The 21,038-nt window shown below is 50.4% G+C and overlaps 1 protein-coding gene across 1 annotated transcript in view; it reads left to right on the top strand.

The window, feature by feature from the left end:
* DNHD1 (dynein heavy chain domain 1) overlaps positions 1-20,433 on the top strand; it is a 79,369-nt gene extending 58,936 nt beyond the window's left edge. Inside the window, 19 exon segments of the mRNA XM_072725312.1 lie at positions 1,634-3,233; positions 3,414-3,622; positions 3,825-4,029; positions 4,107-4,209; positions 7,845-7,994; positions 8,250-8,432; positions 8,560-8,991; positions 9,169-9,640; positions 14,384-14,683; positions 14,905-15,057; positions 15,235-15,413; positions 15,753-16,709; positions 16,909-17,095; positions 17,305-17,427; positions 17,513-17,714; positions 18,502-18,593; positions 18,762-18,911; positions 19,069-19,877; positions 20,046-20,433. Of these exon segments, the coding sequence (XP_072581413.1) occupies positions 1,634-3,233; positions 3,414-3,622; positions 3,825-4,029; positions 4,107-4,209; positions 7,845-7,994; positions 8,250-8,432; positions 8,560-8,991; positions 9,169-9,640; positions 14,384-14,683; positions 14,905-15,057; positions 15,235-15,413; positions 15,753-16,709; positions 16,909-17,095; positions 17,305-17,427; positions 17,513-17,714; positions 18,502-18,593; positions 18,762-18,911; positions 19,069-19,877; positions 20,046-20,396 (6,857 nt within the window). The 3' untranslated portion in view covers positions 20,397-20,433.
* The last annotated feature ends 605 nt before the right edge of the window (positions 20,434-21,038 follow it).

Below are 21,038 nucleotides of genomic sequence, written 5' to 3'. Positions count from 1 at the left end.
GAAAAAATAAGCCACAGACAGAAATATGATACACATATCTATCTGACAAAGGACTTATACCCATATTGCATTAAAAAGCTCTTAACTCAATAATAAACTCCATTTTTAAAAATGGATAAAAGAATTGATACTTCACAAAAGAAAGATTTGTGAGTGGCCAATAGCATATGTTGAACAGTATTATTCTGCATAGTCAAAACCTGGAAACAACCTAAATTCCCATCAGTATGTCAGTGGATCTACAAATTGTGGTATTTTTATAATGGAATATCACTCCAATAAAATGAAACACACTGATGCACACAAAACATGGGTGAATCTCAAAATCATGCCAAGTAAGAGAAGCTAGACGTGGTAAACTACATACTATATGATGCCCTTTATGTGAAGTTCTAGAACAGGCTATGGGGCACCTGCGTGGCTCAGTCAGTTGAGCATCCAACTCTTAGTTTTAGCTCAGGTCACGGTCTTGGGGTCATTGGATCAAGCCCTGCTGTCCAGCTCTGGGCTCAGCTCAGCTTGGAGTTGCCTTGGGATTCTCCCTCTCCCTCTGCCCCAACCCCTGCTCATGCTTTTTATCTAAAATAAATAAAATAAGGGACACCTGGGTGGCTCAGTCTGTTAAACATCTGCCTTTGGCTCAGGTCATGATCTCAGGTCCTGGGGTTGAGCTCCGCCTTGCATTGGGCTCCCTGCTCAGCAGAGAGTCTGCTTCTCCCTCTCCCTTTGCCCCTCCCCTTGCTTGTGGTCTCTCTCTCTCTCTCTCTCTCTCTCTCTCTTTCTCTGTCAAATAAATCCTTTTATAAAATAAAAACTTAAAAAAACAGGCAAAGGTAATTGATAGTGATAGACATCAGATGAGATAGAAGTTCCTGAGACAATGTAGTGGGGGGATTGACCGCAAAGGGTCACGAGGAAACTTACTGAGATGATGAAAATGTTCTAAGTATCATGAGAGGAGCAGTTACATAGGTGTATACATTTGTCAAAACTCACTGAACTGGAGATCCCTGGGTGGCTCAGCGGTTTAGTGCCGCCTTCAGCCCAAGGCGTGATCCTGGAGTCCTAGGATCGAGTCCCACATCAGGCTCCCTGCATGGAGCCTGCTTCTCCCTCTGCCTGTGTCTCTGCCTCTCTCTCTCTCTCTCTCTCTCTCTTTCTGTGTCTCTCATGAATAAGTAAAATCTTTAAAAAAAAACTCACTGAACTAATACATTTAAAATGTGTACACTTTATTTTATATCAATCATATCTTAACATCGACTTTATAGAAGTACACATGTGTACACATGTGATAACTCCTCCCTCTGATTATGGTGACTTCACTTTCCCCCTATTGTGGTCAGATCAGGTTTCCATCCATCTCAGCTTCCAAACCCTTCTTCTGTTGATGAATAATTAGTCATAGAGGTGGGATTTGTGGGGAGAAGAAAGAAGAAATTACTCACTTTTAGGGAGAGTGTGGGGGAAAGAGATCAATTTACTCAGACATGACCACGTCCCAACACATCAGGTGTACAGAATTCCTGTAGAAGCCTGTGTGTGCCAGAAGTAAAGCAGGGATAGGAGGAACAGAGTAACACTGTCACGTGCACCCCTGCGTGTCCTTACTGTTGGTCTTCGTGTCCCACAGACCCAGAGAAGAGCTGCCAGCCAGTGTTGGAGACTCTGCGCCAGGCCATAGATGGCACGGTCTATGCCCACCACACCCTGGAATTGCAGACTCTGCAGCCCACAGTCAACTTCCTTGCCACTGCCACAGTGCCAGGCTTCTGTGAGCGCCCGCTGTGCCCACGTCTGTTTAGACTCTTCACAGTGCTGGCCCTGGGTAGCATGACGCAGGCCATGCTGCTGAGCAGGCACACACCTAGCATCCAGGCCTGGCTTGAGCGCTTTCCGTCTGTGGAACGGGAGGGGGTTCTAGCAAAAGCTCTGGTCCGGGCCTCCGTGGAGGCCTGGGAGGCTGTGCGCAACTGCTTTCTGCCTTCCCCCCTCCACCCACATTACCGCTTCTCCCTGCACTCTGTGAGCCAACTACTGGGCAGCTTGCAGCTGCTACCCACCAGGATGGGTTCCCGGGGGTTTCTGGACTGTCCCAACCATCAGGAGCACTTGCGCCGGGTGTCAGGCTTGCGTGGCACCCGCCTGACAATTATGATGGCCATGCGCAACATGGTACGTCTTTGGTTGCATGAGGCACAGAGAACTTTTTGTGACCGGCTGGACAGCCCTAGGGAACGCTCCTACTGTGCCAACCTGCTCCTAGAAGTAGCTCAGAGTGTCTTCTGCTGCGGGCCGGCACCCCAGAACAGGGGCAAAGGCTATGAGGAGGAGGATGAAGAAGAGGAGGAGGAGAAGGTACCTGAAGTGGAATCTGAGGGGGAGTTGGCCCAGTGGGAAGACTTAAGCAACAGTAGCAGTGAGACAGAGGAGGAGGAGGACCCTTATGGCCTTCAGGTCACCACAGGCTCCCCCTCCAATGATCCAGGTCTAGCACCTTCCATAGCACCAGTAAAGAGGGAGACCACAGAAGGTATAAACCAGGAGGAAGACACAAAGTCTTCTGGCTACAAACTACAGTTAAACAGAAACAAGAATTGGTGGCATAAAACATCCCAGATAGACCTGGCCTCACCCCTTTTGCTACCAGTGCTGCTACTACGCCCCCAGGAAAAGCCCTCAGACCTAGTCTTCAGTCAGGAGCTGATACTAGGATCCAACTCTGAGAGCCCCAGCTTGTACCTGGAACGGCAGTGGGAGAGCCTGGAGGAGCAGCTGTCCACTTCAGCAGCTCAGCTGAAGCTGAGCGCCCACCTTGCCCGATGCCACTCCATGGCCGAGCATGTGGCCCGCCTGGTCCGGGTGCTGGCCAGGCCCCGGCAGCATGGCCTATTGCTCTCAAGGGCTCTGGGTACTGGGCGCCTTACTGCCATCACTCTGGCAGCTAGCATTTATCAGGCCCGCCTCTTCCATCTGCCGACTGGCTCAGAGGAGGCCATTCTCCAGTGTCTACGGGATGCCAGCTGGCATGCTGGCATGTTAGGCCAGCCAGTGGCCCTGCTGGTACCCAAGGGTGTGGATCTTACTACCCTTCATCGTCTGCTGGCCCTGGCAACCTCAGGCAGTTTCCCTGACCAGTATACAGAGGCAGATCTGGACAGCATTGAAGAACATCTCCCCAGGGAGAACCTTAGTGTCAAGCAGAACATCAAGAAGGAAATGCTGTTGCAGAGGTGAGGCCAAGAACGCCATGCTTGGGGCTGTTCTGCTCTTGCTCTATGCTGGCCAAAAGGCCAAGATGAAATCTAAGAGCCGCTGTGAGGACTCAGAAGATCAGGGCTAAAGGGGTCAGGTTTGGGACTGGGGCTATCCTTTATATAAGGGAGGACAGTATCTGAACCCTTGGCCCACAGGTTCTATCAGCAAGTCTCCAACCACCTGCACATGTTCATCCTGATTGGAGATGACCAGGCCCATAAACAGTTGCCCTCCACCCTTTTCCTGAGGCTTCTTCAATTGGCCATTGCTAGCATTGACCGCTATGAACCCTGGGACCAAGACTCCCTGATCAGTGTGGTCCAGCACTACCTGGAGAGTGATCATAATCTATCCGTTGATGGTGGTGAGCCCTTTTTACCTGTTCTCACTACTCCTCTCAACCAGGTTTTATTGAAGATTCAGGTCAGTCTCTCTCTCTTCCAAGAACCTAGTGATCCCCTTCACCTTTTCTGCCCTGAATCACCTTTTCTTTCTGAATCAGAAAAGGGGCCCTTTTCTTTCCCATTCTCCCACAAGTTCACAGGCTAAAACCATGCCCATTTCAGACTCCTTGAAGTACCCAGACCTCCAGGCATCAGTTCCCAGTGTGGCCAAAGCCATGGCTCTCATCCATCTCTCGGCTGCCAGCTACCATGGACACCTATGCCCTGAGTTGCCACTCATCACCCCCAAGACCTTCCTAGACTTTCTGGACACCTTCATGCTGTTGCAGCAACAGATGACTCTGCAAATTAAGAACAAGGCCCAGCGGTGAGTGGCCCCATTTCCTGCACTGTACCTCCTGCTTCCTTGGGCCCACTTACGTTGTAGGTACATTGTATCTCCAGGATCCAGAATGCCTTGGACAATCTGAGAATGCTGATTGAGAAGCACAATGCCTACACCACCTTTGTCTTCAACTTGGAACAGTTGCTGAAAGGCTCCCACAAGGTAAAGGGGGAGAAGATTATGAGGTATGCACACTAGGGTCACAGCAGGAGCCCAGAGGGGGACTTTGGAGGAGCCAACCAGCCTGCACCTTAGTTCTTATCTCCCGAGAGTACCCTTTCCCCAGGGAATCTCTTTAATCCCTGCTACCTCTTCCTTTAGATCTTAGGCTCAAAGTTCCCCATGGCACAGCTGAGACCAGACTGATTCTTCTAAACACATGAAACCCCAGTGTCTGCTTCTGCTGTCCTTAGTATGTACTTTGACTATGGGAAGTCCAATATACTTCCCAAGATCTCCACAGGTTCCCATCAAGGACAGGGCAGAGATTACACTCTCGTGGTTGCCTCTACCCTTACCCATTTTTCTCCTGGATTCTCTATCATGGCTCATTGGCACACCTCTTATAGCCATCCTCTTTGCCCGTACAGCTTTATCCTTGTACCTCTTCCTACCACAAAAGCAACAACTATACAAGGCCCACATATACACTGGGGAAATGCGGATGGGTGATGGAAATCAGGCAATTTTTATTTTAGACCAAAACCAGAAAGATGTTGGAATGGTACACTAGACCTCAATGTCCTGAACTTCACTAGTCACCCTCCTCTACAGGGCATTCCCTAGCAACCAGTTCTCTTTTTCTCACCTCTTCCTGTGCCCACTCCACCGTATTATTCAGCTACCCCACCTTTTCTTTAGAGCTCCTCCAATACAGTTCTCATGTAACAAGAGAGAATTTTTCTGGTCTAAATCTAAGTCCCATTTTGTTTTTAATAAGAGGAATTCTGAAATAGCTCTTCTTTTTCTTCCTGCTGTATAAGGCTTTGATGAAGATTCAGGGATAACTTCAGAGAACTGAACTAGTGGGCAACTCATACACAGACAAATGCTTCCCTTCTGCTGGGCTTTCAGGCCATAGAGCTCCCAATGCCTAGCCTGTCAGGGCTATCACCTAGTACTGCACAACTCTAGAAGCATGGCTTCCATTGTACCTACATGCATGGCTGTCATCGTGCTCTCTGTAAATGCTGTTCCCTAGAGTTCTCATAGTAATGGTGCCCTCCTACCATTCACCACCAAGGATCATTAGCTTAGACGGAATCTCAAGACTCACTTGAGGTTAAAAAAAAAAAAGTTCACAGAGGGACAGGATTGCCCTCTCCCATGTTTTCCAAATTCCAGTTTCTTGTCTTGGGTCCTACTATTTCCCAGGATAATTAATAACAGGAATTATTTATCTGGTTTAAAGATGCTATTATTTTTAAAAAATGCTATTATTATTTAATCCCATGGTCAGTTATATCAAAGGACAACATAAAAAAAGCCCAAAATCTAGATAAGAGACGTTCATAGTAGGGGCACCTGGCTGGCTCAGTAGGAAGAGCACATGACTCTTGACCTTGGGGTTGTGAGTTCAAGCCCTGTGTTGGGTTTTAGAGATAACTTAAAAATAAAATCTTAAGAAAAAAATGAGAAAGAGATGTTTATAGTGTCAGAGGCATTCAGTGTCAGATCCCTTGGCTGTTCACTCAACAGCCATAATAGTGTATACTTCTTTCAGTGTTCCCCACCCCAGGAAATGGCATCACCACCCACTTAGTTAAGCTAAATCCCAGGAGTCGTTCTGGAGTCATCCATCTCTCGTTTCTCTCATATTCAACTGGTTCATTTATTCATTACTGTACTCTACAAAAGTTAATTGAACTGCACTCTTTTTGTCTACTCACTCATCAGTATTTATGTCCATGCCTACATCTAGATAGATAGATAGATAGATAGATAGGTTGATAGAATCCTTGCTACAACTTTCTGAGGTGGCTCTCCTTTTCCTCATTTTGCAGATGAGAAGACTAAGATCCAGAGAGATTAGGATGAGGATTAAATGAAATCTTACATGGACAGCATTTAAAAGTGTTAGAACATAGTAAGAGCTCAATAATGATAGTTCCTTCTAATAAGAAAGATAAGGCACTGTACTTGCCTTCATGGTACCTAGTTTACTGGAACATATAGCCTCATCCAGGCAATTACAAAACAGTATGTTATGACAGAGAAAGTCCAGGGCACTCTGAATTATCAAGACTTTCTGGAGAAAGCAAAGTGCCACAATGAGTAATGTGTAGAATATGGCAAGCACTAAAAAAACATTCCTTAAATATGGAAACAAAATGTAGTGCACCAAAGTTGATACCTGGAGGTTAGCAAAGATTTGGCATAAAAGGGGGGTGGGTCTGGGGAGGGTGTCACAGGCTGAAGTAAAAGCACGGACAAAGGCCCAGAAGCATGGGAACATGTGCCACATTGGAGGAGCTAGAAGTCAGGAATGGCTGGAGAGTAGGGTGTTGGGGGAGGAGAGAAATGAGGTTGGAAAGTGGAGTCCAGGCCTCCTGGGCACAAAGGCCTCATAAACCAACTGGGAGAGTGGCGAGTGTTCAGGAACATGATGATGATGGTATTTGGCTGGGGCATGGAGAACGGAGTAGAGGAAGGGGCTTACGGGCAGAAGCTCAGACAGCCATGAGGGAGCACAGGCTCAGGCAGAGGAGCAGACAGGACAGACATGTTGGAAGTAGAACTGAAAGGCCTTGAAGACGGGTTAGGTTCAGGGGAATAGAAGGGATGGAGTCATGGTAATAATAGGTTTTCTTCTTTGGGAAACTTAGATGTGTTTTGCCACAGCTCTTTGAGACGAACAGGTGAGGAGGTAAAGAAGATTGCAAGAGATCTGATGGGGCATAGCCAAGACACTGTTCATTTGTGGACATGTGAAGTCCAAGAGGTCTGTGAGGCATCAAAGAGGAGATTGCCACTAAGTAGATGGATATATGGACGTGGAGCTCAGGAAAAAAAAAATCTGACTTGAGATAGCAATTTCAGAGTTGTTAAAGTATAAGTAGTAATCAAAGCCATGAGATTAGGGAGAGCATGTAGATGTGCAGAATGAGAAGATGAGGAGGCCCTGAAACATTGCTGAGGAATATTTAAGGGATGGTAGAGGAAGAAAGAGCAGCCACAGTAGTTGGAGAAAGCCAAAGGATAACATGGGGTCATGAAAGTCAAGGGAAGGGGTGCCTGGGTGTCTCAGTGGTTGAGTGTCTGCCTTCGGCTCAGGGCATGATCCCAGGGTCCTGGAATCGAGTCCTGCATCGGGCTCCCTGGTGGGAGCCTGCTTCTCTGCGTATGTCTCTGCCTCTCTGTCTCTCTCTCTGTCTCTCTCTCTCTGTGTCTCTCATGAATAAATAAATAAAATCTTTAAAAAAGAAGAAGGAAAGTCAAAGGAAGACAGTGCTTCAGGAGGTGGGGAACTGTCTTCTGTGACAAATGCCACTAATGGGTTAAGTAAGAGTATACCAAATAGTTGAGCACATAGGCCTTGGAGTCAGACTGCCTGGGCCTGTGTGGCAGATCAGAAGCAATCATCCCCTTGGAGCTGCATTGGCAGGTATGTAACTTATAGACCAGTAAGGGACAGTCCCAGGGCTCAGTCTTTATCTGGGGCATATATGGAGTTCAACTTGGTCATCCTGCCTATCAAATGAGGAGTATGCTGGAGTCCCAAGTCCCCAGGGCTCCCTTTGGGGTATTTCCACCTGGCCCAGGATCTGGAGCTGCATAACCTGGATCTCTATTTACAGAACCTCCGAATACTTCAGCAGCAGCTAGACAAAGGCAAGCTGCTATTCAGGCAGCAGCTGGCAGAGTGTCAGCAGCAGGAGAACCTCATTGAGAACCTGACCAAGCAGCGGGATGCCCTCCGGGCTCAGCATGAGGCTTTCCTGGAGCAGGTGGGCTCTTCCTGCTGCCTGCCCTGCACTGCTCCTCCCTTTGGGTGGGGACCACCTTTCACAGGATGATACCCAGAGGAGGGAAGGGGATGACTTGTCATGGCATCTTCTGGGGGAGGGGACATAGGTAGTAAGATGGTTTGGGGAATTGTCCCTCATGGGAACTCCTAGGAAGAAGTGATCCCCCCTGGCAACACCTTGAAGGAAGAAGACACTCTGGGAACTCACTTCAAGAGTGCATATCTCCTCATTTAGATGGGCAAGGCATTCCTGGGGCCTCTGAGCCAGCTGCAGGTGGCTGACTTTGAGGAGATACGGAGCTATCGAGCACCACCAGAATCTGTGGTCCAAGTGACAGATGCACTGTGTGACCTGTTCCACTGTGAAACAGGCTGGGCCAGCGCCAAGCAGCTCTTGTGCAGTGAGGATTTTTATCAGGTAGGGAATGTGGAGCACAATGGAAGAGGAGAGTGGAGGCCAAAAGGGGAGACTCAGCAGAGGGAGGCTGTTGGGGCAAGGTCCATAACACCTGTGTCTGCCCTTACCCCTCTTAACACTTCTCCAGGAGCTGGTGTTCTTCCCCAAGGAGAAGATGACGGACTCAGAGATGATCAAGTTAACCCAAGCTCTGAAGGCTCCAGGTATGACTGATGCAGCTCTGCGGGCAGTAAGCGTACCTGCGGCCAGGCTGGCAGCCTGGCTCTGGGCTGTTCTGTGCTATGGGCTGGCACAGCGCCGAGGACTGCCCACGGGCCTGCTGCTGCGGCAGATAGAGGCCACCCTGGCTCGGGAGCAGACCCGCCTGGGGCACTACCAGTTCCAGGCCCAGGAGATCATAGAGCACAATTTGGATCTGGCCAAAAAGCTACAAGATGCCCAGACTTCACACAACCATTTGATGGAGAAGCTCAGTCAGGCTCAGTGTGACCAGTATCACAAGTGGCCCATCAAGGCTGCCCTGCTCACACCCATGCATTCCTGGACTACAGAGCTCCAGGTAAGGAGCCCCTCCTGGATTTCTCTCCAGAGTCCATGTCTGTACCACTGCCCCCAAACCCTCTGATCCTCCCTGGGCCCTCCCTGCCATGCTTTCTTACATGCCCTGCCTTGCTCCTTCTCTGCCTGTATCCTCCCCGCTGGCCTCCATGCTCTCTGCTCTCCCTTTCCATGCTAGAAGTTGAAGGGGCACTGTGCCACTGTGTCTGGAGACGCCCTTCTGTGTTCGGCTGCCATCGTCTACCTGGGTCCTTTCCCACCACTGCGGCGCCAGGAGCTACTAGACAAGTGGCTGGCTCTGTGTAGGGGCTCTCAGGAGCCCCTGAACCCAGATGATGTGGCCCAGGTACTGAAGCAGAAGCAGAGATCAGTTGTCATGCCACCAAAGAACCCCCTGCTCCCCACACGCTCTCCCTTCAGCCTTCTGTCCTTGCTGAGCTCCGGATCTGAACAGTGCCAGTGGGACCGGGGCCTGAAGCCCCAGGCGAAGTCCGCCCGCTTGGCAGGCCTGCTTCTGCGGAGTCGCACCCACTACTCCAGTTGTCGTTGGCCTCTGCTGCTTGACCCCAGCAACCAGGCCCTCATCTGGCTGAACCCACTACCTCTGCAGGAGACCAGATGCTTGGCCCCAGGTCGCACTGAGTGCAGAGGTAAAGCCAGAGATAACGAACGCGATATTTCTCGGGCATCTGAACTGCAAGCACTCTCAGCCACATGTGGTCTTCTCTTTCCTAATGAAGACACTAAGTTTTTGTGGCCAGGGTATCCTAAACTTCATTGGCCTGTGTGGTATTAATAAATTAGGTCACATTTACATCTTGGGGCCTATATTGCAATGATTCTGAATCTACATGGCTGATGTAGATGTCCACGATCTTCCACTTCCCTGGTCTGCCTAGCACTCTTAGAAACTTGGCCTACAACTCAGAGCCTTCCTTACTATCCAAATTTATCCTCAGTTCAAGAATTCTGAGGAAATATTTTTTTTTAAGATTTTATTTATTTATTCATGAGAGACATGGAGAGAGAGAGGCAGAGACACAGGCAGAGGGAGAAGCAGGCTCCATGCTGGGAGCCTGATGTGGGACTCCATCCCAGTACTCTGGGACCACACCCTGAGCTGAAGACAGATGCTCAACTGCTGAGCCACCCAGGTGTCCCGAGGAGAAATATTTCTATTAGCTCTGCCTGGAGCACAGACCCACTTGGGTAGAGTGTCAGAAAGAGGTGTTTCTTAGGGGAAGGAAGCAAGTGTGGTGTGTAGGGGAGGGGGAAACGGGTGTTTATTTCCCAGAAAGAGGGGTTGAGAGTTGCACTGGGGAAAATAATAGACATCTTCAATGGAAGGTATATAACATGGCCTCTTAAATCAGACTGTTTGGGTCAAATATCTGTTCTTTACTAGCTGTGCAAAATGAGGCAAAGTACTTAATCTCTCTAAGCCTAAATTTATTTGCCGATAAAATGAGCCATCTTAATTATATTCATCTCATAAAACATTGTATTAAGTAAGATAATTCCCCTGTAAGATACAAGGGGTTCACAGAGTGCCTAAAAATAATAATTCCTCAAAAATGTTAGTATCACTAACATATTACTACATCCATTATTCCATTGGCTAGCAAAACTCTCCATTTTGCCCATACCCCATTACAAAAATGCCCACTATACAACTATCACATGTGTAACTATAAGTGAATTTACCCCCTCTCTAGTAAGAGACACTCTGAAGAAACATCCAGCTGCAACATCCAATTCTGAGTCTACAAACTTTGAACAATGTTCATGTTCTTGATCAGATCTAGATGTGGCTCTTTGTGATTCTATAACCTAAGACAGAGTACATGCTAAATCTCATCCTAGTAACTCACCTGCTATGCAAAGTGAAGCAAAATCAAATGGAGATAACTACAGTAAACTTCCTGTTTAGAAACTGGGTAAGGGTGAGAAACCCATACTTGTATATTAGCTTTAAGCTTGTACTGTGTAATGCCAGACAGCGATAGAAAGGTAAATGATTAGCATCACTTCATTGGCTATAGAGTAAGTTCTTGGACAGCCACTTTGACTGTCCTGGGTTCTGATGAACAGCATAATTTTCCTTGTCATTGTCCCCAGGGCTATCTACAAAAGGAATATTGGGCAAGAGTCCCCTATTTGTAGCTGTTCTGCCTTACATATCCACTTCCTATTGGAATGAGATGGGGGCTTAGGATTTGCCTTAAAATTAAGCAAACGCTGATCACTTGTTACCAGATGGTGGATTTTCTAGCTAATTTCTTTAAATCTCTTATCTTTTCCATTCAGATTTCATTTATAAGGATTTTATTAGCTATTAACCAATGCCAGAAATCTTGGTATATTCGCATTCTTGAATTTAAGCCCCATTTTTTTTGTCTTCTCTCTTAACACTGGTCCTGGGGGCTCTAAGAATGCCACTGAGTCTTGATGTAATTGTCATCTATCTAAACCTTGGCCTTCACCTCAGAGCTGTAGTAATAAAATAGTCTAAGTAGTGAGCTTAGGCTAATCGGCCATAGCATATAACCCCTATTACTGGGAGCTGTATCCAAATCAAAAGGGAGAGGGATACTATTATGTTTGTCAAGCAGGGAATGCAAAGAGAAAAGTGCTTGGGATGGACCTGGAGAATTAGGCTTCCCTGATTTTCCAGGCTCTTCCAATAGCCAATAATTTCCTATTCCATGCAATATAATGTAGAAAATCATTTTTATAAACCAGTAAGATTCATGAGTATCTGATAATCGGTGTCTGAAATTGCTTGATATGATCAGAAAGGAATTTTCTTTAAGTTTTTTTTCTGGAGATTGTTCCTCTCATCTAAGTGGAGAAGTAGCCAGCATGCGTTCTACTAAATCCACTGAAGTGGATATGGTCCAAGTCCCATGAGATAAACCAACTTCTTACCTACCACATAGTCTAGTGAGGAGAAGAAAAATCCTCATTGCTCCTCGCCACCACTAACTCACTGTATCAGTTAGGAATGCTATCACTATCAGTAACAAAAGCCCAACTTACCATGGCTTAAGAAATAAAGAGTTTAGGGACACCTGGGTGACTCAGTGGTTGAGCAGCTGCCTTTGGCTCAGGGTGTGATCCTAGAGTCCTGGGATCGAGTCCCATATTGGGCTCCCTGTGAGGAGCCTGCTTCTTTCTTTGTGTCTCATGAATACATAAATAAAATCTTTTTTTTAAAACAAAGATTTATTGGGGCACCTGGGTGGCTCAATTAGTTAAGCGGTCAACTCTTGATCTCAGCTCAGGTCTGGAGCTCAGGGTTGTGAGTTCAGGCCCCACCTTGGGCTCCACACTGGGTGTGGAGCCTATTTTTAAAAAAGACAAAGAAGAAAAGAAAGAAGGATTTATTTATCTCACGTTGAGATAAGCAGGCACAAGGCTTCACTGTTGACTTCAGGTCCCAGATTGTTCTTTCTGCTCAAGGATCCTTAGCATGCTGGCTTATCAAATTATAATTGGTTGAATGTAGTGGGTTGACTCCTAACCCGCAGAACTTATTAATATGAACTTATTTGGAAATAAGTTCGTAGGTGTAATAAGTTCAATAGGTATAATTAAGAACCTTGAAATGAGGTCACCCTAGATTATCTGGGTTGGCCCTAAATCCAATGACAATTTTCCTTATAAGAGAAAAAAAGAGAAGGCACAGGTACACAGAGGGAAGGCCTCATGAAGATGGAGACAGGGCTGTTATGTGGCCACAAACCAAGAAACTTCTGGAAGCACCAGAAGCTGGAGAAGGCAAGGAAGGAGTCTCCCATAAAGCCATCAGAGGGAGTGCAGCTTTCCCAACACCTTGATTTTGGACTTCTGGCCTCCAGAACTGCGGAAATAAGTTTCTGGTTTTTCTAGCCATCATATTTGTGGTAATTTGCTGCCATATTGGCTGCTATGCCTATCATCATGTCAGAGCTGCTGCTAGCCATTTCTGTCCCTTTTATCAGGAAAACAAAAGATCTTCCAGAAATCTGAATAGTCAAATGTGGTGGGCAGAGTTTTGGCCCCCATTACCTTTGTCGTCTGTTGCTACTCCTGTAATTATGTTCTATGACATGAAAGACTCTGCAGAGGTAATTAATATTACTAGACAGTTGACCTTAAGATAGAGATGTCCTGGATTATCTGGGTGGGCCCAGTGTGATCACATGTGCCCTTCAAAGACACAAGAAGGAAAGAAGAGGCAGGAAGATTTCAATCATGAGAAGAATTCAAGGAACTGTTACTGGCTTGGAAGATGGAGTGGACTACTGGGAAAGTGTGAGATGGAAATGAGTTCTGTCAAAAACCAGTAAACCTGAAAGAAGACCCGAGTCCCAGATGAAAACTACAGCCCCAGTTGATGCCTTGATTAGCTCCGTGTAACCCTGAGCAGAGCATCCAGTCCTGCTGTCCTGGGCTTCTAACCATCTGAACTCAGACATTATAAGTGGATGTTGTTTTAAGCTGCTAAGTGGTAATTTATTAAGCAATAGGAAACGAATCTACCAAACTGTGGACCTGGGAACCTCCACTCGCCTACTTCTTAATGCTCTCTCCCTGTCAAATAAATATATAAAATCTTTTTTTTTTTTTTAAGTATTAAGCATTAAGAAGGGGGCAGGGGGAGAGGGAGAAGCAGACTCCCTGCTGAGCAGGGAGCCAAACATGGGGCTCCATCCCAGGACCCTAGGATCACGACCTGAGCCGGAGGCACTTAACTGACTGAGCCACCCAAGTGCCCCGATGACTAATACTTTTTAAAAACTTCTTAAAATTCTTGAATTTCTTAATACTTAAAAAAATGTTTACCTTTCCCAGTTGCTGCAGGACAGGAGGCAAAGGAGAAGGGGGCTGGGGAGGCAGCCATCTGTGTCCACCATACCACTGTGACTTGGCTAATTCTAGTTTATGGCCTTTCACTTACAAGTTGCTACTTCGAGGCACTGATTTCCATATTAGTAACAATTCTTTTCGTTATGATAGAATTAGCTTAGGCAAAAAGAGAAATACACAGACTCTTCTAACCAATCTGCTGAGAAGCAGAAATGGAGCTGATTTCAGGGATACCTAGAACATCTCCCTGGAGGTTTAGAGAAATAATAGTGACAGCTAACATTTGGTGAGTGCTTACGAGGGCCAGTGGAATGCTTTCTATATATCATTTCATGTCATCCTCAACAGTAACCCTGTGTGGTACCCACTAATATCAATCCCATGTTGCAGATAAGGAAATTGAGTCAGAAAGCACTTAAGTCACTTTCCTAAGATGTCTTCCTGTGGGCCTTCCATCATGAGATGGAGCTCTTGGGTGAACAGTGTTCCCTAGGACCTGGTTCATCCTCTGAGAGGAGCTCCTCTGCATCTTCCTGCCACAGGGGAGGGCTTTGTGAGAAATCAAGAAAAAGAAGAGGCTATGGAAGAAGATGATGATGACAGTAGTGAAGAGTCTAATGAGGCTGAGGACAAGGCAAAAGAGCAGAAGACTGAGGACAAGGCAAATGAGGACAAAGAGGGAAAAAAGGAACAAGAGCAAGAGCACAAGGAGGAGGAGGAGACAGAGAGGGAGGAGTCAAGGCCAGCCTCTGAGACTGGGTCTCTGCCTCTTCCCTGCCTTCATGTGCTCTCAGGCACTGACCCAGAGTTGGGTCCTCAGCTTCAGGAGGCAGCTGCCAGTGGTGAGAACTGGTCCCCATGGTCCCCACCATGCCCCCGTTCTGTGGCCTCTCACCCCCAGCCTGACTTCAGCTCCCATCCTTAAGCCAGGCCCTAACTGTGTGGAAGAGCCCTGAGGAAATCTCCTAATGGCCAGTGTGGAGCTGGTCAGAGCCAGATTTTGTGCGGGGGAGGGGTGGAGTGCTGGCATGGCGGGTAGGGCGTCCTTGTCTCCCCCTTGCAGGCCTGCCCGTGCTACTGACCAATGTGGAGCTGGGCCTAGGCTGCCAGGAACTGCAATGGCTACTTCGGCGGGAGGAGCTGAGTGCTCCTGAGGTGCAGCCTGGCTTCTGTCTCTATCTGAGCACTACTCTCCCCCTCAGTGCCTTGGGAAAAGGTGAGCCCCAGTTGGTAAGTTGCCACCACAGCCTTGTGGACACACTAGGCCTCCTGCTTCACTCAGTCTGGCCCAGAGCAGGCTCAGGACTGTGGTCGGGAGCCATATGCCCTGTGCAGCCCACCCACTGGCTTTGCCAAGGGGAAAGCCTTAAGCGTCTCCCATGTGACCCCCAAGTGCTAGGTTACGAAGTGTTGAAGGGGCTGAATGTGCTGGATCTGAGCCTGAACATGGATATCCTAGAAGAACAGATGCTGCATGAAATCTTGTGCATAGAGTGTCCCGAGCTCAAGAACCGCTGGCAGGACCTAAAGACCAGAATCCTAGACAGCTGTGAAGCTGTGGAGGCTGCTGAGGTGCCTGGGGGTCCTGGCCCTGGTGGGCGGCTGAGCTTTGGAGGGCCCGGGTTTGGGGGCAGAGATGAGTGTGGATGGTTGAGGGCTGTGTGGGAAACGGCAGACCGGGATCCCTGGGTGGCGCAGCGGTTTAGCTCCTGCCTTTGGCCCAGGGCGCGATCCTGGAGACCTGGGATCAAATCCCACGTCGGGCTCCCGGTGCATGGAGCCTGCTTCTCCCTCTGCCTGTGTCTCTGCCTCTCTCTCTCTCTCTCTCTCTGTGTGACTATCATAAATAAAAATTAAAAAAAAAAAAAAAAAAGGAAAGGGTCAGACCATGGAACAAGTGACTGTTTGTAGGAGCGGCTGCTGCTGCTGCTGCTCCAGAACCCAAATCATCAGAAACCAGCTAAATTCCTGCGGGGCTTGGTGAGGGCCCAGGCACAGCTGTGTCAGCTACGTGCCCACTCGGAGGACCTAGAAGACATGAGACTGCAGGAGGTGGCATTGTGGGCACCCTATCGCCGTGTGGTCTGGCATGGAATGGCCATTATAAAGGCCCTTAGCCCACTGCAGAACCTGCTGCCACCTTTCCGTATGAGCCCAGACAACTGGCTGGCAGCCACCAAGCAGGCTCTGAACAGCATGAAGCAGCATGAGACTCATCAGGGGGAGGACTTGCCCAGCCATCTGCTGCATCTGAGAAAACAGCTGACCCGCCAGCTACTGGGCAGTGCTGTGGCTGCACTGGGCCTGACCCAAGTACCGCTGGTGGGTGCCTTGGGTGCTTTGGCTCTGCTGCAAGTGACAAGGAAAGCACCAGAGCTGGAGAGGCTGGCATTTTGGCCTGGCCTGGCAGCCTCTCCTAGCACAGGCTACAGCAAGCCAGGTGTGGCACGACCAGCCTGGCTAGGACTGAGAGCCTGGCATGAATGCAGGATGCTGGAGCTGCTGCCCCCATTTGCTGGGCTGTGTGCATCCCTGGCAAGCCACTCCAGTGTCTGGAAGACCTACCTGTCACTGTCATCCACAGTGCTGGGTCCTGCGCCTGGGCCTGGGCCTGATCCACTCAGCCTCTTCCAGAAGCTGGTTCTGTGGCGTGTGCTACGACCTGAGTGCCTGGCAAGGGCCCTGGCCGACTTTACCACCAGCCTCCTGGGGCGGCCCCTGGATGGAAACCTGGGTGCCTCCAGCATACCCTTCGAACACAGCCAGGCTACTCAGCCCATGCTGATCTTGTTGCCGCCAACTGGCCACTCCACAGCCACCTTGCATCCCCTCACTGTCCTCCAGAGGCTGGCTGCCAAGCATGAGCAGGTTTGAGCCTTGTCTCGTGGCCACAGAGATACCAGATCCCTGTGGGCTAAGATGGGGTGTGGTGCCCTCCCCCCAGCATTCTCATCGATCTTTCTGGCTTACTTAGGGCTTTCTGGGGTCATTTGTGCCATTATGTTGGGTCCTCTGGGTCACCCTAGGATCACACTAAGTTCTCTGCCACCTCTCTGTTGGTCTTCAGGGGCAGAAGCATCTGGAGGTGATTGCCCTGGGCTCTGAAGCCTGGGACCCGGTTTCAGTAGTGGTCAGCACTCTCTGCCAGGCCATGCATAAAGGGCACTGGCTGGTGCTGGAGAACTGTCATCTGATGCCTCACTGGCCGAAGGAGCTGCTACAGCCCTTGCTGGGGCTGTTGGATGGAGCCAGGGGTGCGTTTGCTATCCAAAGACAGCTTCTATGACTCTGTCTGGTACTGGGCCTGAGCTTGAACTCTCAGGCCTCATGACTGATCTCCTCACTCCAAGTCTGTCCCTTGTATCTCACTCCTGACCCCTGAGTCTCAAGTCTGATCCCTGAACTGGTGTCTGACCCTTTACCCAGTATTTGATCTTAGCCCCATATCTAACCCCACCCCTAGTGGTCTCGGACCTGGAGTTAGAACTGCTTCCAGCCCAGCCGGCAAGCAGGAGTGTGACGACCGTCCACAGAAACTTCCGTCTTTGGCTTATCTTGTCTGCAGAGGCTGTTGGTTCCTTACCAGGTGAGGAGCTTCACACTATAGGCTCTTAGATTGGGGGAGGAGGGCAACTGTGCTTTGTTGACCCAGAGTTCTCCTTCTGCTCCAGCTGTGCTGACTCACCACTCCATGCCTGTGTTCTGGGATCAGTCCCTGGAGCTGGGCCACGTCTTGATTGACAGTCTGGAGCTAGCCCAGCAAGGACTCTCTGTGCAACCCCCCACCAGGACCCTGCCTCTGCTCCTCTTACACGGCCTCCTGCTACACCGGCAGCTCTACGGAATGAAGCTGCAGGCACACAGGGGGCGCTGGTAGGGGACCCATATCCATCTTGTTCAGTCAGTCGTTCAGCAAACACTGAGCATTTTCCACATCCTGGAGGAATAGGGCTAATTCTTGTTTGGGCAGCACCAAAGTGTGAGGGGAAGGGGAAGTCAAGAAAGGCTCCTCCAAGGACTTTGAGATCTTGCCTTGAATTGAGTCTTGGAAGCAGAGGCAGATCAGGTGGAGATGCAGCTTTTCTGGGCAGAGGGAACTAAACTCAGCAGGAGGAGATTTCAGTGTGGCTGAGGTGGACATGCTGGGAGGTGAGTGGGGAGAGGAGGTAAGGTACTTTTAAGACCATGGCAAGGGGCCTCATTTTATCCAGAGGACAGTGGGAAGCCACTGGAAGGTTTTAGGTAGAAGAAATGTGATCCTGATTTGTTGGAAAGATCACTCTGGCTGCAGTGTAGAGAATGGATCAGATGGGACAGGGCTGGAGGCAAGCAGAGCCGTTTTAGAAGGCTCTGGCAGTCTCAGGGGCCAAGACCATGGCATGTGTGGAAGGGACTAGGGTAGTCCCAGTAGGGACAGAATGTACATATGGAGTGAGGAAGAAGGAGTCCAGGGTGGCTCCCAGATTTTCGCCTAGGACAACTGGGTGGTTTATATGGAAGGAAACGATGATTTCCGTTGAAAGCCAGTTGAATTTGAAGTGCTAAGTGGCAATGACTAGTGAGCCCTCATGAGTCAGGAGCTTGGGAGCTTGGGCCAGAAAGATCAGAGTCCTCAGCATACAGAGGTTCTGAAACCCTACTTCCCGTTCCCTTCCTCCAGGAGTCAAGTGACCCTGACCCAGGTCCTTCAGATTCAAGACCAGCTGTGGGCCAGCCTTAGCAATCCCAGTGTTGCCATGCAGGAGCTGGCTGGTGAGACCCTTCCTGTCCCCATGTAGTCATCAGCCCCCAAGGGAGCCCTGAAAGGGGTGAGAGTGGGAGTACTTGGGACAGGGACGTAATTCCCAGCTTTGGTTTTGGTTTGGGAGGTGGTGGGAACTGGAGTGGCAAGAATTGAGGGGCCTCTGACCTTGTTCTCAGCTTCAGTTTTCTATGGGGGTCCTGTGGGAGACCAGAAGGACAGGGAGGCCTTGATTAGCCTCACACGAGCTTGCCTGGACCCCAGCAACGGGAGCCGGGCTCATCCACACACACCCCAGTATCTGCTGTCTACTCTGTTGCCCAGCCCAGGTAAGTTGCAGCCAGGTCACTGTGTGGGGGCGGGGAGGAGCAGTCTGAGTAAGCCCCCCCTCAGGAGTGAGAACACCGGTACTAAGGTGTAGCAGGGGGCAGTATTCACAGTTGTGGGTGGGGGCTTCAAGTGTCACCCCGCCCCCCCACCTCCCAGAGCTAGGGGAGCTGGATGCTTTGGCAGAGTGCAAGGCCCGGATGCACCTGTTGCCCACCCCTCCGGAGCCCCAGAGCTGCGGACTGAGCGGCGGCCCCCAGGCCTGGCTGTTGCGACGCCGGAGTCACGCTCTCTGGAGCGCGCTGCAGCGGACTTCACCCACTTGGGTCCCTGCGCCTCGCGGAGGCGCCCGACGCGCGGAGAGGCGGCTGCGGCAGCGCCTAGCGCAGGCCGAGCGGAGGCTGGAGGCCCTGCAGGCTCTGCTGACGGAGACCGCCCGCCGGGGAGAGCCCGCGGCGGGGCGGGTGGTGGCGGGGCTGAGCCCGCGGCCGCCTCTGCAGGCCTTCCTCCAGGCCGAGGTGCTGGGGCTGAGCCAGCTGGCGGGCGCGCTGCTGCGGGACCTTGGCTGCCTGGCTCGGCAGCTGAAGGGCGCGCCCCCGTGCGCCTCCCCGCGCTGTGCCGCGGTGGCCCACGCTCTCGGGACTGGCCGCCTACCCCCGCCTTGGCGCCCCCATGCGCCTGCCGGCCCACAGCCGCCCTGGCACTGGCTGCGACAGCTGTCGCGCCGTGGGCAGCTGTTGGTTCGCTACCTGGGCGCGGACGCCGGAGTACCAGAGCGCATCTTCCACCTATCAGCCTTTGGCCACCCACGCCGCCTGCTGCTGTCACTGCGTTGGGAGGCCACCTTTGCCACGGCCGCCCGAAACCAGCGCGCGCCTAGTTCGAATGTCCCTGGTGGCCAAGGGTCTAGCTCCAGTGAGCTCCCCGCAAAACGTCCGGAGCTGAACAGCAGCCCTTTGCACCTCCAGGTACCTTCATGCCGTCCCTCGTCTACACTTCGCCCCCTCAAATCCCTGATTACACCTTAGAGTTACCCCCATCTTGCCTCTTCGTGATCCTGCCCCCTCAGGAACCCCATCTCCTCTGATCCCCCTCCACCGTCCTAGCCTTGCCTGATCAGCTTCTGGCGCCCCCAGGTGGTGAACGGCCCAAATCCTACTGTTCCAGAGATGGGGCTGCTGCTGATTGGGCTCCAGCTTCGCAACGCAGAGTGGGACCCGGTAACAGGGGCCCTGCAGGACAGCACCTCCAGCCAGCCCAGCCCTCTGCCTCCCGTCAGCGTCAGCGCCCAGGTCCGGGGCCCCAGTGACTTGCCACCCCCAGCCGGCCTGGCTGTGTATTCCTGTCCTGTGTATATGGAAGGGGCCCTAGGTATCACCAGGCTGCACAGCAGAAACATCCTGATGCACCTGCCCCTGCCCACAAAGCTCAGCCCCGCCACTTGTGACCAACGGAGAGTCCATGTGTGTAGCCCACCCTTGCTGTGAGCCCTCAAACAAAATAAAGTTGGGGTGATTCGATGAAGGATTTCTGAGATTTAGTAGTGCAGGGTGTCTGCACATGGAGAACCGACATGCTGAGGGGAAAACCCAGTGTGTACCAACCGAGAGGGGAATGTTGGTATCCTGTGGGGAGATGGGCCTGGTGTTGGTCATGCATCCAAGGGGCTTGGCAGATGGGGATGGCGAATACACCGGATCCTGAAAGCTGTGCCCAGCTTTCTACTGTGTTCTCAGTACTTGCATTAAATCCACAAAATATACATACATATATATTTTTTTCACAACGGATATTTTTAAAGAGAGTATTAGAACTGAAAATGATTTTTCAAAGCCTTAATTGTATATCAAGAATGCCTCAGGCGGGGATCCCTGGGTGGCTCAGCGGTTTAGCGCCTGCCTTTGGCTGGGGGCGCAGTCCTGGGGTCCCGGGATCGAGTCCCGGGATCGAGTCCCACGCCCTGCATGGAGGGCAGAGGGAGTCTGCTTCTCCCTCTGCCTGTGTCTCTGCCTCTCTCTCTCTCTCTCTCTCTCTAAGTCTATCATGAATGGATAAAAAAAATCTTAAAAAAAAAGAGAGAATGCCTCAGTCTTTCCCTACCAGTCATCCTCTCCCCTCTGATGGATTCT

The sequence above is a fragment of the Vulpes vulpes genome, chromosome 11 (assembly GCF_048418805.1).
Source record: "Vulpes vulpes isolate BD-2025 chromosome 11, VulVul3, whole genome shotgun sequence".
NCBI lineage: Eukaryota > Metazoa > Chordata > Mammalia > Carnivora > Canidae > Vulpes > Vulpes vulpes.
The sequence above is the reverse complement of the archived record's forward strand: the minus strand, read 5'-3'. Positions and strand labels throughout refer to the sequence as shown.